The following is a 27,668-nucleotide window of genomic DNA, read 5'->3' as shown; positions in this document are numbered from 1 at the left end:
CTCCCCCGGGGGCGGTGCCTCCTCGCTCCCACCCAGCCCCGCTCGGAGCTCGGGCCGCCCGCGGGGCGGAGGCTCCGCGGTACCTGCGGAGCCGTCGGCTCGCGGGTCCCTGCCCGCCCGGGGCGCCCCTTCGCCGCTCTCCTCCTCTGTGGCGGGGCGGCGCGGGCCCCTCGCCATGGCTCCCGGCGGGGTCTGGCCGTCGCTGCTGCTGCTGGGCGGCGTGGTGGCGGCCGTGGGGCTGTGCCGGCGCTGGGCGCGGCGGCGGCTCCGCGGGCGGCTCCGCGGGTTGGCGCTGGAGCTGCTGGGCACCTTCCAGGTGTGCGCCTGCAGCGGGGAGCTGTGCCTGCTGGCGGCCGCCGCGCCGCGCGCCGCGCTCTCGCTCACCTACGGCTTCTCCGTGCTGCACGGCGCCACGCTGAGCGGCTGCGCCTGCAACCCCTGCGGCTGCCTGCAGCTGCTCTGGGCCGGCGCCGCGCCCCCCGCCCTCGCCGCGCTCGCCATCGCCGCGCAGTTCGCCGCCGCCGCGCTCGCCGGGCTCTTCGTGCGCTCCGTGTGGAGCCTGGGCCTGGCGGAGCCGCTCCCGGGGGGCTGCGGGAACCCCATGCGCACCACCGAGGCGCACGCCTTCTGCATCGAGCTGCTCTTCTCCGCCGTTTTCCAGCTGGCCGTCTTGCGAGCGGAGGCGGTGAATCCCAAATACAAAGTCCATTTGATTGCGCTTCTCATCACCGTGCTCGTCTATGCAGGTTAGTCGCCTTTGTCTTTATCTCCATTCCCGCTACAAAGTTCGTAGAATCGTAGAATTGTACAATAGTATTACAGAATCCTACAGTAGAATCATAGAATCATCAGGCTGGAAAAGACCTCTTGGGATGTCCCCGCCACCCATGGCAGGGGAGTTGGAACTACATGATCTTTAAGGTCCCTTCCAACCCGAACTGTTCTATGAATCATTGAGTCCAGCTATTCCTATCCGGCACTAAACTGCGTCACTCAGCTCCTCATCCACCTGTCTTTTAAACACTTCCAGGAATGGTGACTCAACCACCTCCCTGGGCAGCCTCTGCCAGTGCCCAGTGACCCTTTCTGCGAAATTTTTATGCTGATGTCCAGCCTGAACCTCCCCTGGCGGAGCTTGAGGCCATTGCCCCTTGTCCTGTCCCCTGTCACTTGGGAGGAGAGGCCAGCACCCTCCTCTCTACAACCTCCTTTCAGGTAGTTGTAGAGAGCAATAAGGTCTCCCCTCAGCCTCCTCTTCTCCAGGCTAAACAACCCCAGATTCCTCAGCTCCTCCTCGTAAGACTTGTTCTTCAGCCCCTTCACCAGCTTCGTTGCTCTTCTCTGGACTCACTCCAGAGCCTCAACATCCTTCTTGTGGTGAGGGGCCCAGAACTGAACACAGTATTCGAGGTGCGGTCTCACCAGTGTCGAGTACAGAGGGAGAATAACCTCCCTGGACCTGCTGGCTAGTTTGGGTTGGATGGGACCTTAAAGATCATCCAGTTCCAACCACCCTGCGATGGGCAGGCACACAACCCACCAGATCAGGCTGCCCAAGGCACCGTCCAACCTGGCCTTAAAACAGGATGTAAAGTTATTTTCTTAGATTACAAAAAATTCATCAGAGAAAGTCTTTGGTCCTACACATGCAGAGTTCATTTGCAGTTTATGTAAAGTTTATTTATAGATTCCAGGTAGGTGCAGGGTTAAGAATTAAATGAGTAATGAATTTAAATCAATGTCATATCTATGAATAAATACAGCTAAGAGTCTCCCAGGACACTGTTAAAATATCTCAGTGAAGCGTTGTTTTGTAATCCAACCCTATAGAGTGTGGGAGATTTCACACGATGTGCTGTGCTTTCGACGTGGCTTTGCAGGAGAGCACTGCTGTCTGTGCCAAGGCAAAGATGCTGGTTGTGCAACAGCAGGTTCAGAGCCCTCACGTGGAAGATCGCCATTTAAATACTGCATCATTCATACAGCACAGTTCATTTAACTACATCACATCCTTAAATCAGAAGCAGAAATGGTCATTTGTAGAATTCATGCAGAAATGATAAATACCTCATAAAACCAAATGTAAAAAAAAGAAAAAAGTTAGGTGTCTGATGTGTCATGGCGTTTTCCAGAGTCTCCTGACTCTGTGATGCCCTGTGTGCTGGTGTCCGTGACCCTCCCCGACTGTCACCTCCTGCTTCCCAGAGCTGGGACACAGTCCCCTGTGCAGCCTCTCTGAACCAGCGAGGAGGCGGTGAGAGGAGTCAGTCTGAACTGGTTTCTGCTGCCTGTTCTCCCCACAGGTGCCAGAGTTCTGTCACTTGAGGACTGCCCTGCAGGGACTGGGCTCTACTGGAAAGGGAACTGTATAGTTTGGGATACAGGAAGATGAGTGAGACATGGTTACAGAGCCCTTTGCTTGTGCCTCAGCCCCCACCACAGAGGAAGTAATCTAGGAAATGATAAAATCTGTTTATGAGATGGAAATCACTCCTTTATCTGCAAACATCTGGGATGTCGCTGGCATATTGTCCAAAAGAGTTAACAGTATTAACAGTACCTAACATAATAGCATATAGCAGAATAAAGTACTGTCAAATTTTCAGATTTACTAATAAGGAAACCTTTACTCATTATGTTTAGCTGACATGAGCTAATGCCTGAAAGATTAAAAGAAGTCTATGGAGAATTTTGAGAACTAATTTAGCAATTTGAACTACTTTCTAAAATTAATTTTTGAAGGCAGAGGTCACTGCAGTTTAGCACATGAAATATATTTCTGAATTGCTCAGTGAAAGTGTAGCCAAATATTATCCTCCCTCTTCCGGATGCTGGATTCCTGATTCTTAGCATTCTTTTCCTGCTTAGCAAATAGTCATATAAAATAATACGTGTCACATTGCCTTTCTCTTCACTAGATCATGCAAAGGTTTCATGGCCAGCATCATTGGCCAAGCTGCTGGCCTCCTTTTTCTCACAAGAGAAGGCTGCATACCAGGGTGCCTTCCTTGGATGCATTATGACTGTCCCATGCAATCGATCTGCTTGCACTTCTAGGAAAAATCAGATCTACTGTGTCCCAGCCCCTTTCACGTGCACAGTTTGTCTGTTCCGTGTGAAGAACACCCTGTGCTATTTGGACATATTTCTTTCTATTTTTTTTTAATCAAGTCTACTATAAAAATATATTTGCATTCCAGGGAGCAGATCCTGAACCTGGTTTTGTCTTCTACTTAGTGGAAAATGTAATTCTTTCTTGTTCACTCTGCTCCAAGGCTCCTAAGGTTTCCATTCTTTGCTATATGCTCTGTTTCAAAAGGAAAGGTGAAAAGTGTCATCCTGCCCCTGTAGTATTCCCGAGCCTAGTGTTCACTGTGCACTCCTCAGATGTGGCTTGAAGCCTTTTGAAGTAGAGGAGGGCTTAAAACCCCAGATTCCTGTCACTGAGCTATTATACAGCGAGTGTGGGGGCAGGCTCCTGCTTTTGATGTCTTTCTGTGATGAAGGGTCACAAGCTTGCACTCTGACAGATCTTTTTTCTAGTGGAAGGTACCTGTAGGACACTTAGAGTTCTCAAACCTTTCTCGCTGTCTCTTCCGCTTTGCCCACATCTGCTCACAGACATTCCCTAGGGTATCTGTCCTCCATTCTCCTGCCCCCTGCACTTTGAGGGTTGCTGATAGGAACCCCCTTCCCACAGCCACCCAGCACAGCCTCCTGACAGCGTGCTAAGTAGCTGAGGCAATAGTGAAAGGCCTGCTAGGTGGCCACGACCTCTGTCTGGTGCACACGTACAACCCACAGCATGTCCTGTGGCCCTAGCAATGTCTGTTCCACCTCCAGTTTGAGAAACCGTGCTTCGTACATGCAGTAGGAAGAGCGACTTCCAAAGTAGGTGTTAGGGCTGGCAGCCTCCAGTGAGCCAAGTTCTCCTACAGGCTGGACTGGATCATTCTGAGGAAATGCACCTCTATCTGTAATAAACTTGAGCATTTCTTTAAGAGTAATGGATCTTTCTTGCTCATCCAGCACAGATTTAGGTATAGCAATGCTAATTTAGGCAGCTGGTAACCTTTCATTTTCCTACAAAAATATCAAATAGCTCAGACTATTGTGTGAATAAGGATTTTTCAGACTTTAATTTGATGGATAGAACGTTCTAGCTAGGAACTCAGAAAGACGCATTATATTTGAAATATAAAATTTGCACTAAAGAGTTCTTTTTATGCTCTGATTTTAAAAACCAAATTAATTGTGCCTTCAAGATTCGTGTTTATTACAGTCATGAATGAACCAGAAATGTTGGAAACGATATCTTGTCCATATTACATTTCACTGCATGAATCATGTTCTGCTTTATGTTTGAAAGTTGTATAAGAGGAATGATTGCAGTATAAAAAGGAACTGCAAGAAGCAGTATCTTTTTACTCCATACCAAATTTGGGTTTGGGTAAAATTTTGAAGGATAGTTGTATCCCTGTGGCTTAAACTGACTATATTGCTGCACATCCAGGGCTCAAAAACATTAAGTTGTATTTACACGGGTGACTAAGTTGTTGGAAAAAATAAATGATGGATCACTGTTGTGGGTACCTCATAAAAGGAATTCAGATCTGTCGTGCAACTGATTTCAACAAACAACATCAGGTCACACACTGTTTTCAAAATTACAGGCTGTTCCTTTAGTTTTACTTTTTTATAGTTAAAAGTATTTTGATTTTATTTTAAATTCAGTCTTACACAAAGCAAATTTTTATAATAGAGCATGCTTTACACAAAAGCTCCAATGCTGCATTCCCTGTCCTGCTTCTACTGAATGAAAGGAAAAAGAGAACAGTATGTCCTTGCATATAAAGGGAATTATTCGAGAGCTAAGGATGCTGACCATGTACATGTTGGTAAAGAATATTTTTGAATGTTTCCTTTCAGAAAATTAGGGGGGGAAAAAATACACCTTTTGAGGGCTTTTTCATTTTCAGGCAGTCTTGCCATAAAGTCAGAATTGTATGAAGTTGGTTAGGTGTTTCTAAGCCTAACATATCAAGGCAGAAATTATATACATGGTTTTAATTCCATGTTTCTTCCTAATTTGGTATTGCCTTTAGTAATTTCAGAAGTTAAATTACTTTCTCACACATTGTGTGGCTCACACATTACTTAATCTTTTTAAGTTTTTATGTGCATAACAGCAAAGATATTACACTTCTTTTGCCATAAAATCATTTATCTTTTTTGATACGCAGACAGAGTTATTTGATAAATATTTTTAAATAGGATTATAGTAGGAGCCTGGCCTATGGTTGATATTCCTGTAGTTATTAGAAATGAAAATTGAAGAAATACTGCAGTCAAAACTGTCTAATGTTTAACGTTCAGAAACAGCAACTGCCTCCTGAGAGTGAAATTCTACTCTTGAATGTGCATTTGTGGGTAGAAAAGCAAAAGCGGTGAATTTATAAATAGATTAAAGCAAGGTAAATTATTGTAGATGGCCTTCCTGGCAATAGTGGAAGTTGTTAATGTGTCAGTGTGCAGAGTAACAGCCTGCACAGTAGATCTGAGTTGCAGTTGAGAACAAGTGTAAAATGAAAGTAAACTGAGTAGGTCAACAAAGATTAAAACCTTCCCAAATGGTAATAACGGTAAAGGAGCTATGGAGTCTATAGAAGGAGAAATACAGAAGAAGAGAGTGACAAAGACCTCCCTAAAACTTGGTAAATGATTGCATGCATAACAAATGAGGTGTACCGCAGTAGAACAGCAGTGTGGTGTTTGTACAAAGGGTAAGTTCAAAGCTCAGGCCGGCTTATTTGGGGAAAATCAAGAAGAAGCTTTAAGAAACTACGTAGACACAATTATTTAATATGTTATGGGAACAGATTAATAAGTAGAACAAATACAGGGTAGTTAGTAACTAATAGTACAGAAAATACAGGAAATGCTGCAATGAGTAATGTTTTCTCTGCAGCATTGCAGTGAGAGGAAGAACATATGTCAGAATTAAAAACTCCAGGTTCATCTGCAGTGTAATTACAGTTTAGACACCACAATATAATTTGTTTAGATCTAGTCATTTAGAGAATGTTTAGGCAACTTAATTTACATCTGAATTCAGAGGCAAGGAGAGATGCTTGGCTTCTTTAAACTTCCTTGTTCAAGAGAGTGCAGTGGGGCTTGCTTTTATTTTCTCCAGGTAACATGTAGCATGATTGTGAAGGCTTTGCCTCAAGTTATTACCGTACAATAATCTTAGGGTTCTAGAAATTGATATGATAATATTAGTGTTTCATTAAGAAAGCATAAAGGTCGGTTTAGCAAGAACAGCGCTTGACAGGTTTTTTTCACCACTCTCTTGTGTCTGTGTTACATGCCACATGGGGATGTAATGAAAGCTCAGTGTTTGTTTACTAATATTTGTATATTTTTTGTCTCTTCTTCAAGCATGATACAGACTATTAGCAAACCAGCTTATAGTTTTATCAACAAGAACATTCAACATAAGCCAAACCCCTCCCTTCAAACAGTATTTGCTAGAAAGAGATAAAGGAAGTTACAGCCTACACTTTGAATATTTTAAAACATTTTAGAAAACAGCTAAACAGTTAAATATATATCATCTGGTAAATAACTTCAGAAGAGTTAATCTGTTGAAGTGATTTCTGCTAATGCATTTTATTGCAGTGTGTATTCCTTGTAGTGTTGCGTATGTTTCAATAGTCATTTAAAATAAACATTAGGAAAGATGGTTTGATTTCATATTGTTTACATTTTATTGCAGGTGGAAATCTCACAGGAGCATTATTTAACCCAGCACTGGCTTTTTCACTGCATCCAAATTGTTTCTATGACAATTTTTTGAGTTATTCACTAGTATATTGGATAGCACCATCCCTAGGTAAGTTCTTAACGCTTCATGTAGTTGAGAAAGTGTTATTTAGTACACGGTTCTAAAATTGGGTATTCTTTATTTGATAGCCTGCTTGTTTTGTCTTTTAAATAAAATCCAGAGAATAGTCGATGATAATTTGTGTCAAAGTTACTCAGAACCGCAGTTTTGTGTCACGTATGTAAGCTACATATTCTGAACTTGTTTAATGCTCTATGTAGAGCAACCGGTACACTCTGGTTTGTGAATCAAGGATCTAATACTGAGTTTTGAACACCAGTTTTATTCACAAAATAGCATCTACTATTTTGATCAGTTTATTTTAAGAAACAACCATGTTAGGTAATAGAATTGTTTAAGTTAGGTGTCATGTTAAAGGTCTAATGTACTTTTAGGATACTTTGAGCAAGATAACGTGCCTACCCAAAAACCAGAACAGGACAATTCTAAAGGGAAAAAAGGTTAGTGTTAGGTTAGGGTTAACTAGTTACCTATAAACCAACAGCTGTTTACTCTGGAGCCTGATCCTTCTGAAGCTGCCTGTTGATCAGGACTTTATGCCTTGGTGTTAAAATCCAGCCTGTTCGAGGTATGCTGTGTTTTCTCACACTGACCAAAGGCCCACTTGTAGATTCTAGCAGAATATTAAAAAGGAGAAGGGGCTCCCTGAAAGTGAATATGAGCTGATTAAGTTCAAAAAGAAAAACATATTGGTTAACGTGCAGCTTCTGTCTTGCTTTGTGACAGTGTGCAAGAACACGGGGATGATTAATTAAAATAAGAACCCCACAAGTATTAGGACAAGTACTTAAAAAATACTTTTTCAATTATTACTATTATAGTATAAAATCTTTTTTATCTCCATAATAACTAAACTTCGCAGCTCCTATCTATGTTTTTTTCCCCCAGTAACTGTTGGAAACAATCTGTTCTTAGTTTAAGACTGAGGAATATTAGTAACCAGATGTTTTTTTCAATTTAAATTGTTTTAATTAGTTGTATGCAGATGAAAATGCTCCATGTAGTACTTCCATGCTGTTGATTGTTTACAGTTAGTCCCTACAAATCTTGAGCTTTCTGCTTACAGGGTAGGTAAAGAAGCAGTCTGCTAATCCAGAGTTCTTTCACAACTGTTAATCCTATTAGAAGGTACAACAACAGCGTGTGAAACATATACAGCAAATATCTCAAAGGGCGCCAGTTACAACAAATAACTTCTTTTTCTTCCTTGAGTTTATGCCTGGGGCATTCTACTTGCATTGACTCTCAGTCAGTCAAAAATGGAGACAGAATTTTGAGTGTAACTAAAATTCACTTTAATAAAAGTTTGTTAAATTAAACATCCAAACGGGGTGACTGAACCACAGAGTAAGTTTGATGAGAGCCCATGCACTGTTCCAGTTAGTAGCTAATGAAAAGTCTGAGGTAAAGCTGATGAGCATCACCTGGCTTCTAACAGAACACCTGGTATTTCTCGGAATTGAGAAATTGTTTCTGTTACATTAACTGATTTCTACCTGATAGCCATTTTGAGATTGCAGGTATTTGGGATTTAATATTTTGGTGATCTAAAGAAACAGGAAGCATTTTGAGTCACCATGTTATACTTATGTAGCAAGATGCATCCTGCAGAACTGCTTTGCAGAAAGCCTTCCAGTGATTTCAGCTTGAGTAAGAAAATGAGCAGATGGAACTTAAGCTTGTGGAATGTAGAATGTGATTAGGGAGTAATGTTAGATTTCTGTGAAAATGCATGAACAGCAGTTTATGTCTAGTTAATGTCCAGAAAATACATACAGAATATATTGAATGTTGTCTCCCAATTTACGAGGAAAAGGAACTCCAGACCAAGTAGTTGTAAAGATGTGAATACTCGGGACACATCACGTTTTGTGCAACCACTACTGTAGCCGAATATTTTATTACAGATCTCAGGTCTGTGGATGGGCTGAAGGGCTGTGCAGTCTATTAGCAATTATAAACACATTATAAAATATGGACGCTTCATGGATACATAGAGACCTTATCCAAGAGTTGTGAACATGCATACGGTGTCTGAGGTGGAAGTATAGAGGGGATATCCGTCCATTCAAACTGAATTGATGGATACAGGCGCACAGCTCTACAAATCTAACATGACATGAAATTCTCCTGACACTTTTTTCAAAATAAGAAAATATTAGGATTAGAAGTTTTTCTTCCAAAATTGGACCAAATGATGAGACACTTAAGAAAATGACCTGTCGTGATGATAATAAAATTCTTCTGGAAAGAACCTCTAAGCAGAATCATAAAAGCTGATAGTGAGGGAACTGGTAATTGAAATTGTTGTAACAATTCCTTTCAGAATCCACGTGTCAGCAGAAATACTGTTTCAGGGTTCCTAGAAACTGGCAGAGTCCTAGTGATATGCTAATTTGATACCTTGCTTTTCCTAGCATGAGCATCTTAGATGGTTAAATTACTCTGTTTTATTTGGTGGGATTCTTCTAGGAGTCTACTAATAGGAGGGGGTTTGTGATTTGCTGTAATAACTACTGTATGCAGAACCATGGACCAGCATACCATGAACCCTCAAACTGCCTGTGCAAAGTGCAATGTGATCTCATTTATGGGCATAGTAAATACCCAAGAGGACAAGGAAACTGAGACTGTTCAGTATCTAATGGATACCCTGATCTAGCCATAAGCCAGTTCTTAGTCATCAGCTTTAAAACAATCTCCTTAGAAGGGACACAGCGCAAGAGGAAAATTGATTATCACCTTCAGAAGAGGAGAAGGGAGTGGAAGTTTTCTTTTAGGATAATCAAATCTAATGGTGGTTTATGGTCTTGCATGAAGATAATCTTGGAACTTGAATTAAGAACTCATCTTTCAAAATTCCTTCTCTGATGTTTCGGTGAAGGAGATTCTCTGGTAGCATCAAAACAGCTAATCCTGTAGTAAATACAGATGTCAGCAAGTTTCTGTGACCTAGCACAGGCAGGCCTAAATTCCGCACTAAGAACACAGAAGCAGCATGTTTCAGTGGAACAAAGATTGTTTCTGTTTTATGGCTGAAGGCATTCATGTTAGTTGTCCAGGCTATGATGATTGAGTTAATATTTCTCTTTCAGTACCAGGGAGATGGCAGGTATGAATGGAAGGGTTGGTGATAAAATACTGGACATCAGGGCATTAAAAGAGGATGCTCTTTCTTGGACAGGTGCTAGTTTAGCGTCCTGCTAGGCTTCTACCACTATAAAAGCAGAATCAATGCCCATTTCTTTAGAGCAGTTTTAGCAGCTATTACTGTTTCGTAGAAGAAAATGTTTTTTCGCTATCAGGATAGAAAAATAATGCCCCAAAAGTTGCTTAGCAGTTGACCTTAAATGGAGGACGTAAGCAAGGGAGAAGGTTACCAGTGAAGCTTTCACCTTTCTGCTCAGAGGAGAAGGTATCTGGAGGTCTCTATCAAGTTCAGTAAACTTAAGGATGGAGCTTAGCAAAGAATTGGAAGTCTGTGTGCAGTGAAGCGATCAGCACTTCGGGGATTTGGCAGCAAAGGAGGATTTCAGCAAACAACAAGCAGAAGTCTTCTACTCCCAGACCCTGGTCCTCCTAAGGGTTTTCAGCTCTGCAGACGTCATCTGACAGAGCAAAACTCTCATGCAGTGAGTGAATACAATCCAGGAACTTCCTAGAGAACTGTTGTTAATCAAGTCTAATTCAAATACTAAAGGGCCAGTGAATGGTAATCTTGTATTTGACCTGTTCACAAACAGGGAAGAACTGGTGGTCAATGTGTCCACTCGAGTTATAGTCCTCACGAGAGTTCAGGGTCCAGAGGAAGACTGGGAAGGTAAATAGCAGAGCTGTTTGGACTTCAGGAGAACAAAATTCTACTTGTTTAGGGAATTGCTAGGTCAGTAGTAATTACCTTGGAAGCTGCCAGAAATGGGAGAAGTATTCCATGAAAAGGTGATTTTTTTTTCAGAAAAGCTTACTGAGAGCTCAGTAACACATTTTGATGTGCAGGAAGGATCTGTTATGTAGTTAGAGTGGGAATTTTGACACAAAGCCTTTCCCCGATGGCTAGAAGCTTCCCTCTGAACAAATAAGAATGTGTAAAGAGGAAAAAACAGGGACAGGCAGCAAAGGAGGGGTATAAAAGTTTTGCACATGTACTTAGGAACAAAATCAGGAATGTCTAAGCTCAGCAGGAACAAAGGTTAGGGACATACAGGGTTATAAATATACTAATCACACAAAAAGAAATGTGGGGCCTTTGGTTGATGGGGAGACAACCTAGTGATGAGTGACATGGGAAAGGCTGCAGAACTCTTCTCCCCCACCCCCTTCAGTGTTCCCAAGCAAAGCTTGCTCCCAATCCTCTATAAAAAACAGTAAGGTTTTAGAAAGGAGGCAGTAAATAGCAAGGGAGCAACAGGGTAGGAATGACAGGGGAGCTGGACAAATGCAAATTCATTTGCTCTGCTGGAATTCACCTAAAAATGCAGGTAGATTTGGCTAGAATTATTGTCCATCATTTCCAAGAAGTTACAGCAATTGGAGGAGCTTCCTGACAATTGGGGAATGTGCTAATACTGTGTCTACTGTTTAAGGAAGAGGAGGAGAAAGAGAAACCAGGGAACTGTACGCTAGTTGGTCTCACCTCAGTCACTGGAAAGATGGTAGAGTATCTCATCTTGGAATCCATTTCCAACCATGTAAAAACCACAAAGGTAATCAGAAACAGTCAGCACAGATTTTGCAAGGGCAATCCATGATTGACTGCCTTCCATGATGAAATTAATGTCTGTGGGAATAACTAGGGAGCAGTGGATGCAGTATACCTTCGCTTTAGTAAGGCTTTTGACACCATCTCCCATAGCATTCTTGGTTCAAAGTCAAAGAAGTCACAAAAACACTGTTAGATGGAATAAAAATTGGCCAAACCAGTGACCTCAAAATGTAATAATTGATGGGTTGATTGATGTCCAGGAACATGCAGAGTATCCTCGTGTCAGTACTGGAGTTGATATTCCTCAGTACATTTAACAGTGGCCTGAATAAGAGTTCTTTGAAACAGTTTGTTCTCTCTGCAAGTAAGACAAGCCACATGATTCACAGAGTTGGGGCAAGCAGACTAGGGGACATGATTGTCTCCCTCTACTCAGTGCTTGTTAGGCACCATCTGGGACATGCTTGGTCTGGAGTCCCCCAGTTCAGTATAAATGTTGAGAACATGCAGGGTCCAGCAGAAGACTACTAAGGTGGTGAAGGGCCTGGAGCATCCGATCTGTGAGGAGAGGTTGAGGGAACTGGACTTGTTTAAGCTGACCAAGATGAGGTGAAAGGGTGATTTAAGAGCAGTCAATGATAATTTGAAGAGCATTTTCATGGGGAGATTAAGTGTTCTTGGTACTGGTAAAGTGACAACAGCAGTGCCACAGGTTGTGCCATAGGAGGTCCAGATTAGGCTCCAGGAAAAGCTTCAGGAGAATGGTGCAGCAACAGTGGAACAAGTTATCTGGAGAAGCAATACAGTCTCCATCTGTGGAGGTTTCTCAGGACACTGACCTATCTAGCAGTGCAGGACTTGCCTATAAGTGGGAGCTTGGACTAGAGACCCCTTCCAAGAAGCCTTTTTGTGATCTAGGAAGCTTCATAAAATACAGGCAGTAGGCGAGAAATGCTCTCAGCCAGAATCCCTTTCTGAAACAGAACATACAAATTTTTCTCCAAGAAGGAAAAAAAAAAGGTCGTCTTATGCTGTAGTTGGGTGCCCTTCTCGTGAAGAACCTACAGTCTCTACCAGTTTTCATCTTCACAATAAACCCTAAACTAGAATGATCTTCAAAAACACCCTCACTACCCTCTAACCCTTTGCAGCACCTAAAACTGCTCTGGTTACGCGTTCTGGGCACTGAGGGTATCTGGTTTAGACACTGCTAACAGACTCAGCCTTACCCCATCAGCTGAGCAATGGAGGCTGAGTTGCTGGTTTAGTCATTTATATGTTCAGGTACCAAGAAAGGAGGGCTGAAACAGCAACAGGAAAGTGCATGTTTTGGATTCACCTGGTCACAATGCTCTGCCTTTGGCTTGGCTGATACAAATCAGAATTAAAACATCAAAGAAAACCAAGATCATCGATTCATAAAGATCATTTGCTTGCTTTATGAAAAAGATTGTTTGCCAAAAGTACTGTCTCCCTCTTAGCATTTCTGAGTGTAGTGCATGTTAGACACCCCAATACTTTAGCATCACATGTATTTTCAGTACCAGTACTGTGCCCTTCTCAAATACATTTAAATAAAGGTCCTTTCTGTAATATTTTCTTTCCAGGTACAATACTTGTGGCTTTTATATGGGATAAAATCCTTCCTCGGGTATCCTGAGACATGAAATTCAGAAGCCTAGCAGCACTACATCAAAAAAGTACTTTCAACATCAGCAGACAAGCAGCTTCCAGAAGACTGTTGACATAGCATTCCACGCCACCTTTCAGCTGTATTTTCAAATTTCATGTTTGAAATACCTGACTTGAAACTTTGTATTCAAATACTTATTTTGTAATAGCACATTGAGATTTTGAGACTATCTGCCAATGTTTTCAGTTAAGCCATGTGAATGTGAAGGACTTAAAACACTGAAACTTTGTCACTTTAGCCAGAAGTGCCATTTGCTGACCTTTATTGCAACAACATGCAAAACTAATTTTAGAGAAATACCCAGTCCTTTCAAGGTATGATTTTATTGGATTTCTTCCCATAGACAGCACCTGCAAAAAAGGAGCTGAAGATTTCATTCTTAGTGACCTCCATGTTCCTTCTTGCAATATCACATGCTCCTGAGAGGAAGAAAGGCTATACACTACTCCCTAGAAGAGGCTCCACAGCTCTATTCTAGAGGTACCCTACACCAAAATTAAGTCTGTAGGACCAGCATTGGTTTAGTAACACCTGTGTGCAGGTAAGTAACCCCTTGCTTTCTTTCGGGAAGGCTCTGCCCCATGCAGTCCTAGTACAGTCTGCTGAACGTTTATCTTGGTTGGAAAAAATGATAATAAATTACCATAAAATTCTGTAGACACAAAAGGCATTTAGGAGAAACAAAACCACACCTCTGCTCTGTCAGAGATCACTGCTGCCTCTTCACATAGTGAAACAGACACAGTATATAGAGATTAATTGCAGAATTAGATTTGTCCGTGATTTTATGTAACTCTTATCAGATACTTTTCTTGAAATAAATGAATTTGCAATGTACAAAACTAAACTAAAGAGCTAAAACTACAGGAATGCTACGTACTCAGAAGTGGCACAAACACACCCTTTATAAGTAGTATTGGCTGTGGGGAAGAGCACCGGTGGGTACCAACCTCTGAAACTGTGTTTCTAGAATGAGGTTTCTTCTTCTGGATGCTTCTTAGATTTTATATACACTAAAAATACATTCTTCAAATTTAAGACTAAATTCAGTTTCTCACTTTACAGTTGCTAGGTTTGGAAGGAGAGATGGTTAACAAGTCCTACAAAGATCTCAGAAGTAGGCCCCTCTCCTCATTGCCCAAGTTACCTTGCAGAACATATTCTAAGAGGGAGGGAGGTAATCGGACAGGGTTTTGTTCATAGTAAAATTATGAACTAAGTCTTAAATAGCTACTGTTGTCAATTGTCATTTTGCAAGGGTTTGGGAAGTAAACATCTTCATGTAATTTCTTACTTGTTGCAATAAAACCTTGTTTTAATTTTCCAAGGTACACTTAAGATTATACTGAAAAGTGAAATCTAGTGTTTGGACACACTTTTCATATAAGAAAGTCTTAATCCAAGACCCTGTATTCAGTCATGCTGGTTTTACATTCATCTGATTTTTTATAAGCCACAGAAGGCTGCTGGAACCAAAACCCAATGCATGAGACCTCTGACCTCTAAAAAACATGTACTTTCATACCACATACTGCTTCTGAAACAGGTGTTTTAGGGGGCATCTGCCCGTTACTTTCTTGCTTTACTGTTTTTTATCACTTTTACCTATTTTTCAAGTGATCCATACCTTACAGTTTGGGATTTTTTTTTCCCTTCCTGGGACTTGCCCTTAACTGCTGTCCTTAAGCCCAGTTTTTAGCCTCATTTCTTATGGAAATGAGCCTTACATAATGAAGTGACTTGCTCTTCTCCTTTGAACCCATAAGGCCCAAGGAGTAAAGGTCTCAAACCTCAAAGAGCATAAAACCAGGCTGCCATAGAAAAGAGAAAGTAGATACAAAACTACAGGAAGCCAAAGATTTGTTGGATTAGAGGCCCTGCTTCCACATCACTTTCAACAGCCTGCAGAAGCAAAGTCCAAAAAGCAAAGAGGTCAGATCTGACCTCTGGACATCTACATTGTTTATTTTTGGCATAACATAGTTTCTAAAAAAACTGATGCAAATCTGGGTGATTTAACAAGTAGTTGCTCTATTTATAGCCACTAGAAGAATAATTAAAAAAAACAGAAACACACACCAAGAAACAGACAAGCCTTAAATGGACTATGTTAAGGCAAAAGAAAAGGAAAAAAAAAAAGCAGCAGAAAGACTGAAATTGAAAACTGTCAGGAACTGAAGGATTTAACTACCTTTAGTAGTAGAGACAAAAATTAATATTTTACATTCAAAGTAATGATCGCTAATGAAGCATGCATAAGGTGAGCAACCTGCTTTAGTTGAAGATGTCCCTGCTCATGCAAGGGGTTGTCTTAGATAGCCTTTAATGGTCCCTTACAACCTAAACTGTTCTATGATTCCGTATTTGTTCCTAGAACAATAAGACACAAGCTTAAATACGAAGTTGTATTAAAAATAAAACCTGTAAATCCACACAAGACACTTCTCAAAACTACCTCCAGAGCTCATCCAAGTTTGTTTCCACGTGACTAAAATTAATCTTGCTCCACTGATTTGACTAGAAGCATCACAAAATGTCTGCTCCCGGAGCTCTGCATCAGTACAAAATAAATTCTCCCTCCTGGAGCGTCCTACTGCTTGGATGTAGCATGAGAGTACCAAGAGAAGCAGAGTATACTCCATCTGCCCTGTAGGTTGTCCAGCTGCCTATTTACCAGGAAATGTGACAGGCTGTGCACAGTTTAAGATTAAAAAGAATAGAAAAATAGACTCCAAACAATTAAAGAGATCCACCACAAAAAAAAAAAAAAAATTAAAAATACCAAGGCTATTTTAACCATGAACGCTGGCTTAGAATTATATGAGCTTAGTTTTGTAAACTATGGTGTTGGTGGTTCCAGTCCTCTTAGCTGTCTGAAAAATCTCGCCATGCATCCTAGTGCAAAAATGAGAGCAACACCTGTACCCTACTCTATTACTTGTATCCCTGACAAAAACATGCAGACATTGACATAAATATATACACATATGCACATAAAGGCGCTAGGAAAGACATACTTGTAGAATATTGTAGAATATAATATTGTTGCATAACATGCTAAATAATGCAATGTCACTAGTTCACAACACTATTAATTTGACTGGTGTTGGTAATAAATGTTCAACCAAGAGTGGTTATAATTTTAATGTAGCTTCAAACCAAACCACATCCCAACATGCTAAGCAGGGCAGGACCACTCCATACAGTTTCAGGAGTGTAGGACTGGTAAAGAAAACTGTTCATATGCCAAAATATTAATAGTGAAAATAAATCCTCAAGTTAACTTAAAGTGGGAGAAGTTTACTATCAGACTTTCATGTGAATATTGGGGGGAAAAAAAACATGAAATTTGCTGCTGTTGCCCCAGGGCAAAAATACCATGCAGAGGGATAAAACAGTAAAAGCTCCAGCAGGACTAAGCTCATGGTAAATATTGTGGTTTTTTATTCTCACATGGAAGTAAATAATGAAAATGGCTTCACTGGACTATTTTGTTAAGAGACAAAAATACTGAAACAATGTCAGTTGCCAGCTGCTTGCTGAGGTAAAGGATAGAGAACTACAATACAGTTGGTTGTGAGATACAAAAATCTTAGTTTATTTAACAATGTTGTTAACATTTAATACAAAGACACAAACCAGTTCTCCTGTTCAAGACTTTACAGCCTGTATTCCATCTCCCCTACCACCCAAACTCTGTGCTCAGAGAAATAAAAAGGGAAAGCACTGAGCCAATAAAGCCAGTTACTTGAGGGGCATTAAATTTAGCTTTACTTTTAATCCTCGTCCAACCCTATTTCCTTTTAGTCAAACTTGTTTCTATTTCCATTCTACTCCACTGATGCAATGAACAGGTATAAAAATATGCAAAATTCTAGGACAATCTAAAATTCTGTTCTACTTACAGTTTTATTTCTGAAGTCCTAGAATTCCTACCAAGGCTTCTTTGCAATGGCCCCTGATTAGCCCCATTCAAGTGTTAGATGCAAGAGGTTTTCCTGTTTTTTGTTTGTTTTGCTTTTTTAAATAACCCCATAGTGGTCACAAATGCAAACCCTGTTTTAAACATCTATAAAAGCATTTATAGACTTAGATGTCTAAGCTTAGGACATTAAAAGAAATATTAACTCCCGATAGTCGTTGCAATGCCTTCAGTTTTACAGCTTATTCTGGAAGTGCCACAAGAGGAATCTGAAAGATACAAGACACCAAGTTTACATAATATGGATTAAAATAAAAGCTTATTAGTCTTTAAAAAGTAGCAGCTGTCCGTTCTTTGCAGCCACAGAGGACAGCACTTTACTGCAAACCCTCTGATTTTTGGAAGGGCTGAGCATCTTTGCTTTGGACAGCAGCTCTGACCTCAGGTCAGCTAAGGACAGCATGCGCTCACAGTCCGCACCCTGCTGCACTGCTACGCGCAGACACACCAGTTGCTTCGGAACAATTACCGCAACCTCGTGATGCGACAGACAAAACACCGCTTATTACAAGACAAGTGGAAATGTCCCACAACAACTGTCAGCAAGCCTTCCAAGGGCTTCAGCAGGCAACTGTCACATCTCATTTGGGTAACGAGCAGTGACATGCAACATGAGCATCCCATAAGGACATCACCTTAGAGGCAGGGCAGCACAGTGCTCTCTAAAGGATCACAAACAAGATATTCTTGTAGGGCATTTTTTGCAGTTCAGAAGGTTAAAAGGGCTGAGCTCCCCACAAAATACTGAGGAAGATTACGGTGTGCTCCCCTCTCTGCCCCTATTTTCAGAAGGTAGAACCAAGCCAACCACGTGCTCAAGCTTGTTAGCAGGATGATTAGCACAGACCTGCAAGAGCTGTTCTCGTCACGTCACCTTCAGCGATTACTGCTGCCGTACATCCTAAGTGTCTGAACTTACTTAAATTACATCACCGCAGCCAGGCTAGTGGTTACTCTAAAAAGGCCCATTACACCACAGCTCCCAAGCCGCTACCTGGAGAGACATCACTGCAACACCTGACACTGCTCATGCAGATCACTTGATCTGCCATGACAGGGATCAGCTCCTCAGCTCTGAGCAGCACAAGCAGAAAGACTCCCTGTCCAGTCACCTCCCACAGCCACCTGCTGCACCATGGAAGGCACTCAGTAAGCTGCAGGAAAAATTCCACTGACCAAAACTACTTTGTACAGGGTATATTTTGTGCTTTGCTACAAGATCAATAAACACCACTTACATCAGCACTCACAGCCTCTTTGAAAATCTGCTACTAGCCACTAACTCTCCTTAATCCTGCTTAAGTTGAAGACAGAACAATAAACATTCAAATTTCAATTTTCAACAGCACAATTTTAATTGTTTTATAAGCCATAGACTGTCTTGGAGAGAGTCATCAGAGCCAAGCTTTCCGTTCACTAAGAGGCACTTCAGCTATAGCTGAAGAGCTTTCCCTAATTTTAAAACGTATCATTTGTCAAATCAGATAATCATCCCATGGCAGGGCAACCACTGTCTTGACTTGTTTTGGGAGAACTCCTCTCTGAACTGCAAAGTCTTTCCCTGGCTAAGAAGAGCAACTGAAGAAAAGTCTGAGCTCCTACACCAAACAAATTCAGGACCAGTGGCAGTGGCTGAGATCAATAAACTGAACCCAAGGCTATTCAGAGACTGTCATACCTGCAGGGGAATTAACAGGAACACCATAAAATAAACAACAGAGGAGGAAAGCAGGTGCACATCACCCCTCCACAACAGGCTCTCACAGGGACTGCAGCCTCCTCTGTTATCCCTAATGCACTAAAACACTTGTAAGCCATTTCCACCTTTTTTTTCTTTCCCAGCATTTCTTCTTCCCATTTGTGGCCCTTTCCTCCCCTGTCACCTTCTGGTTGTCTGCCCCACCACTGTTTTCTCCAGCATTTCACGTGGGATAGTTGTGCGCTCACTTCAAGGCGAGAGCTGGCAGTCTCACTTCTGACAGAGGCACAAATGGGACAGCACAGCACTGCTTGAACAGTATGTGCAGCATGAGCAGCAGGGGTGGAATCCCAGCCCCTCTACATCACCACGAACACAGTCCCAGAATCAGCTCCTCTTCTCTCCCACCCAAGGCCAGTGAGGAAATGCTGGCACATCTTGTAATGCCTCTGGCAGGAGAAAAGCAGTATGGGTGACGGTAGACAAGAGGGCAAGCTGGCACAACCACCTAAACAGGGTATTAACTCGAAGTTGTGCACTTCTGACAATAATCCCATCCACATTGCTCAGAAACTTTACCAGGAACTGTTCCTGCTCCGCTTACAGTGAAGGAAGAGATGGACTTGGCGGCGCTGTGAAGTGTTCAGCTCCCTTGAAAGGCCTGGGAAATCCTGCACACTACGAGCAAAGTAATGGATACTAAGGACAGTAACTTCCCAGCAATGGCTCCAGCATTCATATATCAGCATCTAAAAGCCTTTGAAATTGGACAGTTCACAACTTATCAAATGGCTGATCTGTCTGGTTCCAGACAGGCCCATCCCTGCAGGTTATTTAAGCAGGGTGATGGTTTACACCAACAGACAATTTTGGACAGATCATTGAACATCTTCCTGTAGTTGCAAGAACTACAGCTACCTTTCTTTCTCTAAATCATCATCACCCTGATATCACAAGCTACTTACTGTGGGAGATCTGGGATCATTTGCACTACACAAACTACAGAGATGGAAGGCTCTGGATGACTGAAAAGCACTAGTGTCAGAAGACAGAAAAACTTACAGTAGCATATGTCGTCCTCAGTGATCGACTTCTGCATCTTCAAACTGCCCTGCAACTACCGGTGCTATGTCCACCTCCATCCCATCTGAAAAACAACAGCAGCCAACACTAGGTAACAGGCAAGCTCACCAGCAGAGGATGCTGTCCAGGAAAGAAAGCGAGTGCCATCTGTTGACAAGAGATGGCCAGAACAGAAAACTCCTTTGCTGGACTTCTGAAAGCAGCCTAAGAGAAAACTAGTGTGCTCACAAGTTCGTGGTTGTGTTCCAGCTCTATCAGTCTGTCAGTTAGAGACATCACCGCTTCCTATGACCTCGCCTCATTCTATCTTATTAAAGGACTTAAACACCGGATTTAAACAATTTCATTTTTCTAAGTTAAGTTTTGGTGTAAAAAATGGCATGGTTCCTTTTAATAGCTTTAGTTGTGCTTTAACAGAAAGAGGCTGGATCCTGTTCTGAAACCACTCTTGGCCATCATGAAGCTGATAGAAGGAACAATTGCTGTATGCTCCAATGTCCAAAAATAACAGAATTCTGAAACTGAGCAGCCCTGGAGATATTAATAATTGTCGCAAACCAAGAAGCAGCACTGCAGCAAATAAGATCAGGAAGGCAAATAAAACTGATAAAGATGGGTTTAAAGCACGTGACATGACTGCTGTTCAATTAATTTTAATTTTAAAAACTTCTAGGTACAAAAACCTGACAAAATTTTAAAATGAAAGGCTCTGCTAAGACACAAACCCCCTACAGTTATCTTTTCATTATATACATTTATTCAGAGTTGTGAAACAAAGAGAACCTGTAAATAACTGACAAAATAGATTAAAAAAAATCATCCATGTGGATCAGAATAGATCAGTTATTATTGTGGTGACTATTACAGGCAAGCTGAAAGCTAGAACTCCACAACAGCATCATCATTTTTCATGCTTCAGAAATGTCAGGCCATACTAAAACACTGAGGTTTATACCAGGAAAGAAGAAGAAAAAATAAAAGCAATCTCACTAAGCTACTTCCCTGGTAATACATCGCTCCAGTGCAAACAGCATGCAGAAAAGGCAAAATATGAGACACTGCACTTTTTTCCCAACGAAAAGGAACCTTACTCCTTAAATACATGTTTGAACAATCAGTAGCACTAAGACACAACATCTTTCAGAAAAGTAGAGATTGTTGGGTTTTTTTTTATTTCTATTCCAGTCTATTTCAAGGATTCTGAATTCACACTGAACTCTGTAAAGAGTTTTAATATAAAATTTAGGGTATTTTCAAGAAATACACTATTACCTCTTTAGAGTGGAAATGGATTCCTAATCCCCACATAGACTGACAAGTTTAAATCAACTTCACTCTACCAGTACTCCAGGAAATCATACCAGTAACAATCAAAAAGTCTCAAGGCAGTGGTCCTCATACTTGAACACAGCAGCCTTCAACCCACAACAGGTACCATGCTGCCTGCAGGGCCACAGGCATTTTTAAAACCTACGGTTGCAAACAAAGATAAAACTACTGTTGACACACACTGTGCCGTAAGGTATCACCCACAGCACAAGACTTGCTCAGTACTCAGTTTGTGGATTAGCCAGACTGGAGAACCACTGCTTTCATGTATTCTTTAGTAAAAGTATTTCTTACCTTCAAACTCCCTTATCGAGTCTTCGGTTCTCACTCCAGCCATGTTGTACTGACTGCTGACAGACTGGGCTAACATGCCTTCTAATCTCTCCAGGGTGGCCTGACCTTCTGCGGTTAAATGCAACAATCCTTCTTCGTAAGTGTAAAAGCTTGGGATGTCACCTTGTTCTAGCTCTGCAAAAACAAGTTTATGTTTATCAGACCCGAGTGCAGAGGCTGGCATCAAGCAGGGGTGAAGGAATAGGACCACAGCCATGAGAGTTATCCTCAGATTAACTGACTAAGATTAAAAGGCTGCTTATATCAGCTATGGAAGTTATGGGAATTGACCACACCACAGCAATAAGCACTGAACTTGCACTAGCACATCCAATGGGAGCAGAAAGGCTGGTATTTGCGTCTTTGGGCTTTTGAGAACAGGAACAATGTTTTTGCTGAATTCCAGTATTTGCGACAGCTCAATTACAGATTTCTGAGTTTTTATACTGTGCCTATGGCATAAAGAATGTTTAGGCAAGATGACAAGGAACTTCTTAACAGACCAAACTACTCTCACTGCAGATACCATAGGAGAAGTTCCAGGTACCCATGTGCTGGTAGGTATTTCAAAAGAAACAACTGTTACAAACCACGGGCCTCAACGTCGTACTCCTCCCCTTCATAATCATCGTCTGAATCCTCATCATCCGGGTCTGGGTGCAGAGCTTGGCATTCACACATCGCTGAAAACATGGCTTCCACTGTAGGAACACAAATAAACACAAACCTCTCTTGTTTCTCCACCAAAAGCCCACAACAACAGGCAAGAAATCCTGGACTAAGTGGTCAGAGAGACTGAGAATATTCCTTTTCAAGTACCAACCCTGAAATCACACTTGAAAACATCCAAGCAGCCAACAGCCACACAAGAAAGAAGCCAGGTTTCCTAGATGCAGCCTGGGGCCTTATCCTCCTAAGAGCCCTCTTCCATTATTTCATTGATGACAAAGCCTTACGCTGGACAATTCAGCCTGTGGTTACCTATGACAGGATTCCTTGCAGTGCCTCAGACATAAGAGTCCTATAACTTGGATTCAACTGTAAGCTCTGCACCGGACAGGATACAACTGCTTTCCAGTGGTACAGTTTGGACATTAGCAAGTTCCCAATGGAACTGTTGCTTATTCAAATATCACTGAATTTGTAATTAAAAATAGGTTTCCCATACAAGTTCTCTCCAAATGTAAAATCATAAGATTATCTGTGTCATGTGTTTATGCTTAGAAGTTTCTGTTTTAAAACACTGGAATTTTCCTTGATGATTGGCTGCTTGAAATACTCCAGTTTCGAGCAAGTTAAAACAATTTGCTTTGTTGTTCTCAGCACCTAGATATCAAGTAATTAGAGGACAGTAAAGTATCACATCATTTACATCTCTGTACCAGAGAGCTCTTCCACACATAGCCAAGACTTTAAGCTAAAACACTTTCCTTCTTCACTTACAGGCTGATTTGTCACTAGGTACAAATCTGAACTCTGCAATTGGTTCGGCATCATCATCACTGTCGTCCTCCTCCTCCCCTTCAGCCACAGGAGCCTCTTTTGTCTCCTCTTCTTTAGGAAATGGAAAGATTAAAAAGAAACATGTTTGTTTTGTCAAAGAAAGTTGCATTTGTTTATTCTTGCAGGAACACACAGGTAATCAAATCAGAAACCTGGACACAGGCTGCGAGTCACAAACCAACCCACTCCCATCCACCTTACAGATATATGAGGTCCCATCACAGTACCTCAACAACACTTACAAAGCGCATAGAAACTTGTCTATTTATAATTTTAGGACTTTGGATTTGCGTTATGTTCACATGATATACCCATGTACTTCAGGAAAATTGCCTCATTCTTATTAAAAACAAACTGTGCTCAGAAAAAACACAATTCACAATCAGTATCATTTATTTGCACAACGCTATTTATATGTTTTTTTAAATTACACAAATTTTATGGATCCTTTATGCTGCTGTCATGAAATCAACTTTGCCTCTCACAGAGGACTGACATTTACAGCAGACCCCTACTTGCTTTCAGACATTCCTAGCCACCAGCAAGATGCCAGAGGCAGAAAGTACACCCAGAGCCAATGAAAACTGTGGGCAACACCGTGCTTCCCGACTGCTGTGCACCTCGCACTTGAATAAGTAAGCAACAACACAATGCTTTACTTTCTGTAAATATTAAATCCCAAAGAAGATGACTACAGTTCATTGCTTTGTGGATGGGGACGCTGCACTGACAGACTCAAAATGCATTATTATTTTTGACAGAAAAAGAGGAATACAGTTAAGGCTCTTTCACTGAGAGTGGCTTTTGTCACATACAAAACTGGCACCATCAAGAATGTGAAGAAGCCAAGAAGCTGCCAGCCAGCTGCCCCCAAAAATGGAAGCGTCCAAGGAAGCTACCCAATCCTTTTCCAACTGACAGCTGCAGGCACAGCTTGTGACTGCTGAGCCCAGCTCCCTGTTTTCAGGGAAGTCAACCTCTAACTGCGTTTTCTGAAAAAGGGGCAAGGATACATACACGCACAGAGAGCACAACAAAAACTTGCAGAGGAAGAACAACATGTACCCTGCCCAACTAAGAATGAAAACTCACTCCTACAGCCGAGAGGTTTGGGTTTAAGACTATTCAGCAGCTGAAGTCCCAGGCCAGGGACAGACTTAAACAAAATAATCTGCCTTCTGTAGAAGAATTATTGTAGCCAGAGTTCATATATTACCTAACAAAAAATACCCCAAAAAAATCAGTCTATTAGGGATTTAAAGATAAAAGTATCAGAGGATGTCCATATTTTCAAACACCATTATCCATATGAATTAAAAACCGGAAAGAGTATCTTTCTTCAAACTAGGCTCAGTTTACTTCTAAATAAACACAAAAGAAAATGGGGAAAAAGGAGTGAAGACTGCACCTACACATTCTCTATTTGTAGTGACAGACTATCAGAGAATAGCAGTGACAAGAGAGAAGGAAACAGTGAAGAGCATTAATAGCTTAAGAACACCTCTACCTCCTCAGAGCCTTGTCTGTACTTTCAGTATACAGACTACCTAAAGAAAACTTCAATACCAGATTTTATCCTTTAACTACGAGGACCAACAGGCACAAAGGGGAGAGGAGACCTGCACAGGACTTAACAGTCTCTACTCTTAAATTGAGATGGCACTTTATGACACGCTTAAAATATTAACAGTTCTGTCAGAAGGAAAAACACAATACATCAAAAATATAATAAATCTTCATACAAACAATGAAACAGAAAGCTTGCTTTCTCCAAGTCAAAGCAAGACTGGTCAAAAGGTTGTTTTTGTGGGAAGTCTACAAAGATTCATTACACCTCGGAGATATTCTCATACTTTTCAAGCAAGCTGTGGGAGCAAATGAATGAAAGCATGCAGGCTGATGTGAAACAGTAGGAATTCATAAAGCCTGGATGGGAGGGGGCAACATTAACATAAATTCAAAAAAGAAAAAAACTGTATCTACACTGGAATCACAGGGAGACTCCAGAGGAACTAAATTGCTTAAAATGATCAAGATAAGAGCAGAGGAGCAGTTTTCAGAGCTCCAGCTGTATGTATTCACACGCTGAGAGCAGAATAGCACATAATTGACTTGAAACAAGGGCAAAGCCATATTTCTAAAATAACTATCCTTTAGGGGGATGAAAACAAAATTACTTTAATGAAGTATATTTTAAAAACAAAATTTACTCTTTGTGAAGAAGTAATCACACCACTTAGGCCTGTGGGGGAACGCTAAGCAACACTCCACGCGTACCTTCAAATTTGGCATTCACCATAACGTACAAGTGCTCCCATGGGTAGGCGCTCAGGTCCCTGGAAACAGCGTGTAAACTAATGGTGGGATAATCCAAGGAGAAACCAACTCCAGAGTTTTCCAGCCAAGACAGGCGACTGACAAGGAGGGAAAAACAAAAAAACAGAGACAAGTTAGAAACTAACAGAAGAATCTGAAGTACCCAACACGACTCCAGAATAGCAATCAGTTCCCCAAAAGTGGGCAATTCTGGCTGGACAAGACACTTGCCCTACTCTCTGCCCTAACAGGATCGTGCAGCGACATCAACTGATGGCTGGAGGTAAAAGAAACCCTTCCTGAAAGAATGTGAATCTGAGCACCCTAAACACGTTTCACCTTTATCACATTTGCACTTGGGCCTGAATTTATTCCCCTACCTCTTTGCTTACTCCTTTCTGTAGATATCTATCATTCTAAAGATAACAACAGAGGTTCCAGAGTGCGATTTATAACTCAGACTACCATACATTCTCCTTTTTTTCAAGATAAAGAGTCACGATGGTAACTTCTGGAGGATTCCAGATCTGATGTGGGTATAGCCTGGATGTAGAGAAACAACCAGTTCAGTGATCAGCAGAGTTAACAAAGGAGGTGATGGACTCCCCTTCCCCACAACTTACATGCTATAACCTCCGCTTCCTCCCTTTTCACTCTCTTCCCTAACCACAGCCAGAGACAGCACACGTTGTTGTCACTGGGCTGATACATATCTTTCTGATATGAAGGACGTATCTCTCAAGAAGCCAAGAAATTAAGCCCAAGCCAACTTTGGGTTGGTCACACAGCAAACAGAAGCACTGAGGGGTGGAAAGCAAGACCTCCATGATAGGTGAAACTCAGCATTAACAAGCTTTTGTGGAGGGAACAAAACCAATGCAAAGGTCACAGAACACTCCTTGCTTTGGGAAATCAGGCTGACAGCAAGAGCTAGCAAAGTGGGAGCAAGGAATTTATTCCTAGCCTCTGCCGGCCAGTTCTCAATGTTTACAGTTGTTGACAGCTGTAGAGTCTGTACACGGATCCAAGGCCACATTGTCTACCCAGCTCTCCCACAGCACAGCACTCCTGCAAACACTGGCATTTTCTATTCACCACCACCAAGTGACTCTTGCAACACCCTCAAAACACGCTGGTAGGAAGCTGGCAGGAAGCTGGCAGACTTGTATGCACCTCACACAAAAAGCAAGTTACAAGAAAACTCAACATTATATTGTGGAGAACAAATGTTGCAGAACAGAAGCCTTTGTAACCAAACAACTAAACAAAACAGCAACTGAAATGCCAGAGATTCCTCTCCAACAGGAACTGAACATCACTAACAAGTTCAAGTTGGATCTCTAAGATCTTTTCCAAGCTAATGATTCTATGAAAAGCCCCTCAAATAATATTGCCTACTTTATAAACACTTCAGAGTTTAAAGGTTTCAGAAGACAATTCCTTCCTCGGTGCAAGTTTTAGATGGTGCTTCTGTTCCAACAACAGTCTACCACTGCAAAAAACACTTTACATTTACAGGGTACCACTTCAGAGCTAGAAAAAAAACGATGTTGCTGTTATCAACAATCTCTCTTCTTTAACTGCACAATCTAGGGAGAACTTAGGGGAAATTATAAAGAGCTCAAACAGTATCTTTCAGATCAGCCTGACTTCTGCCTTATGAGCACATCCAGTGTCCACATGATGGAGCAGGAATAGTGGGAGCCCTCACAGCCCTCTCTGGGGGCCTCCCACACACAACAGCCTCCTCTTATCTATAAACTCCCCTTCCAGCATCTTCAGGCAGCTCCCTCACAGGGAGGCCCCCATAGTCACCCCAGGGACAGAGCCCCTCGGGGCAGGAAGGGACCCGCCCAGTCACCCCGGGGACAGAGCCCCTCGGGGGAGGCAGAGCCCCCTCCCAGTCGCCTAGGGCCCAGGGCCCCCGGCAGAGCCCGCCGCCCCCGCCCGCACCTCTCGGCGATGTACAGCGTTCCGGCGCCCAGGCTGCGCCCCGCCAGCACCGCCTCCGTGTCGGGCTGCCGGTGCCGGACGCCCTCGGCCGGCGGCGGGAACCGCTTGAGGAAGCTCATGGCGCCACCGCCCCCACCCTCCTCCACCATGGCCGCCGCCGGAAGCGGA

The 27,668-nt window shown here is 42.0% G+C and overlaps 2 protein-coding genes across 4 annotated transcripts; one reads left to right on the top strand and one right to left on the bottom strand.

The window, feature by feature from the left end:
* The first annotated feature begins 28 nt into the window (after nt 1-28).
* On the top strand, nt 29-23,463 carry AQP11 (aquaporin 11). Of its 2 annotated transcripts, XR_011339706.1 has the most exons (4): nt 29-746; nt 6,779-6,895; nt 13,217-13,843; nt 23,357-23,463. XR_011339706.1 is itself a non-coding variant. In XM_069883248.1 (3 exons), the coding sequence occupies exons 1-3, from the start codon at nt 176-178 to the stop codon at nt 13,267-13,269; spliced, it is 741 nt and encodes a 246-aa protein (XP_069739349.1). In that variant the 5' UTR covers nt 29-175; the 3' UTR covers nt 13,270-17,560. The 2 variants fall into 2 exon arrangements, 1 of the variants encoding a protein (XP_069739349.1); XM_069883248.1 differs by lacking the exon at nt 23,357-23,463 and having other exon boundaries at nt 13,217-17,560.
* On the bottom strand, nt 16,724-27,668 carry CLNS1A (chloride nucleotide-sensitive channel 1A). 2 transcript variants are annotated; one of them, XM_069883246.1, is made up of 7 exons: nt 27,501-27,668; nt 25,509-25,645; nt 23,172-23,282; nt 22,319-22,429; nt 21,690-21,863; nt 20,046-20,130; nt 16,724-17,493 (listed from the first exon to the last, which is right to left on the bottom strand). In XM_069883246.1, exons 1-6 carry the CDS (start codon nt 27,647-27,649, stop codon nt 20,063-20,065), a joined length of 750 nt encoding a protein of 249 aa, XP_069739347.1. In that variant the 5' UTR covers nt 27,650-27,668; the 3' UTR covers nt 16,724-17,493; nt 20,046-20,062. The 2 variants fall into 2 exon arrangements, with proteins under 2 accessions (XP_069739347.1, XP_069739348.1); XM_069883247.1 differs by having other exon boundaries at nt 23,172-23,279.

The sequence above is a fragment of the Phaenicophaeus curvirostris genome, chromosome 1 (genome assembly GCF_032191515.1).
Source record: "Phaenicophaeus curvirostris isolate KB17595 chromosome 1, BPBGC_Pcur_1.0, whole genome shotgun sequence".
Lineage (NCBI taxonomy): Eukaryota > Metazoa > Chordata > Aves > Cuculiformes > Cuculidae > Phaenicophaeus > Phaenicophaeus curvirostris.
The sequence above is the reverse complement of the archived record's forward strand: the minus strand, read 5'-3'. Positions and strand labels throughout refer to the sequence as shown.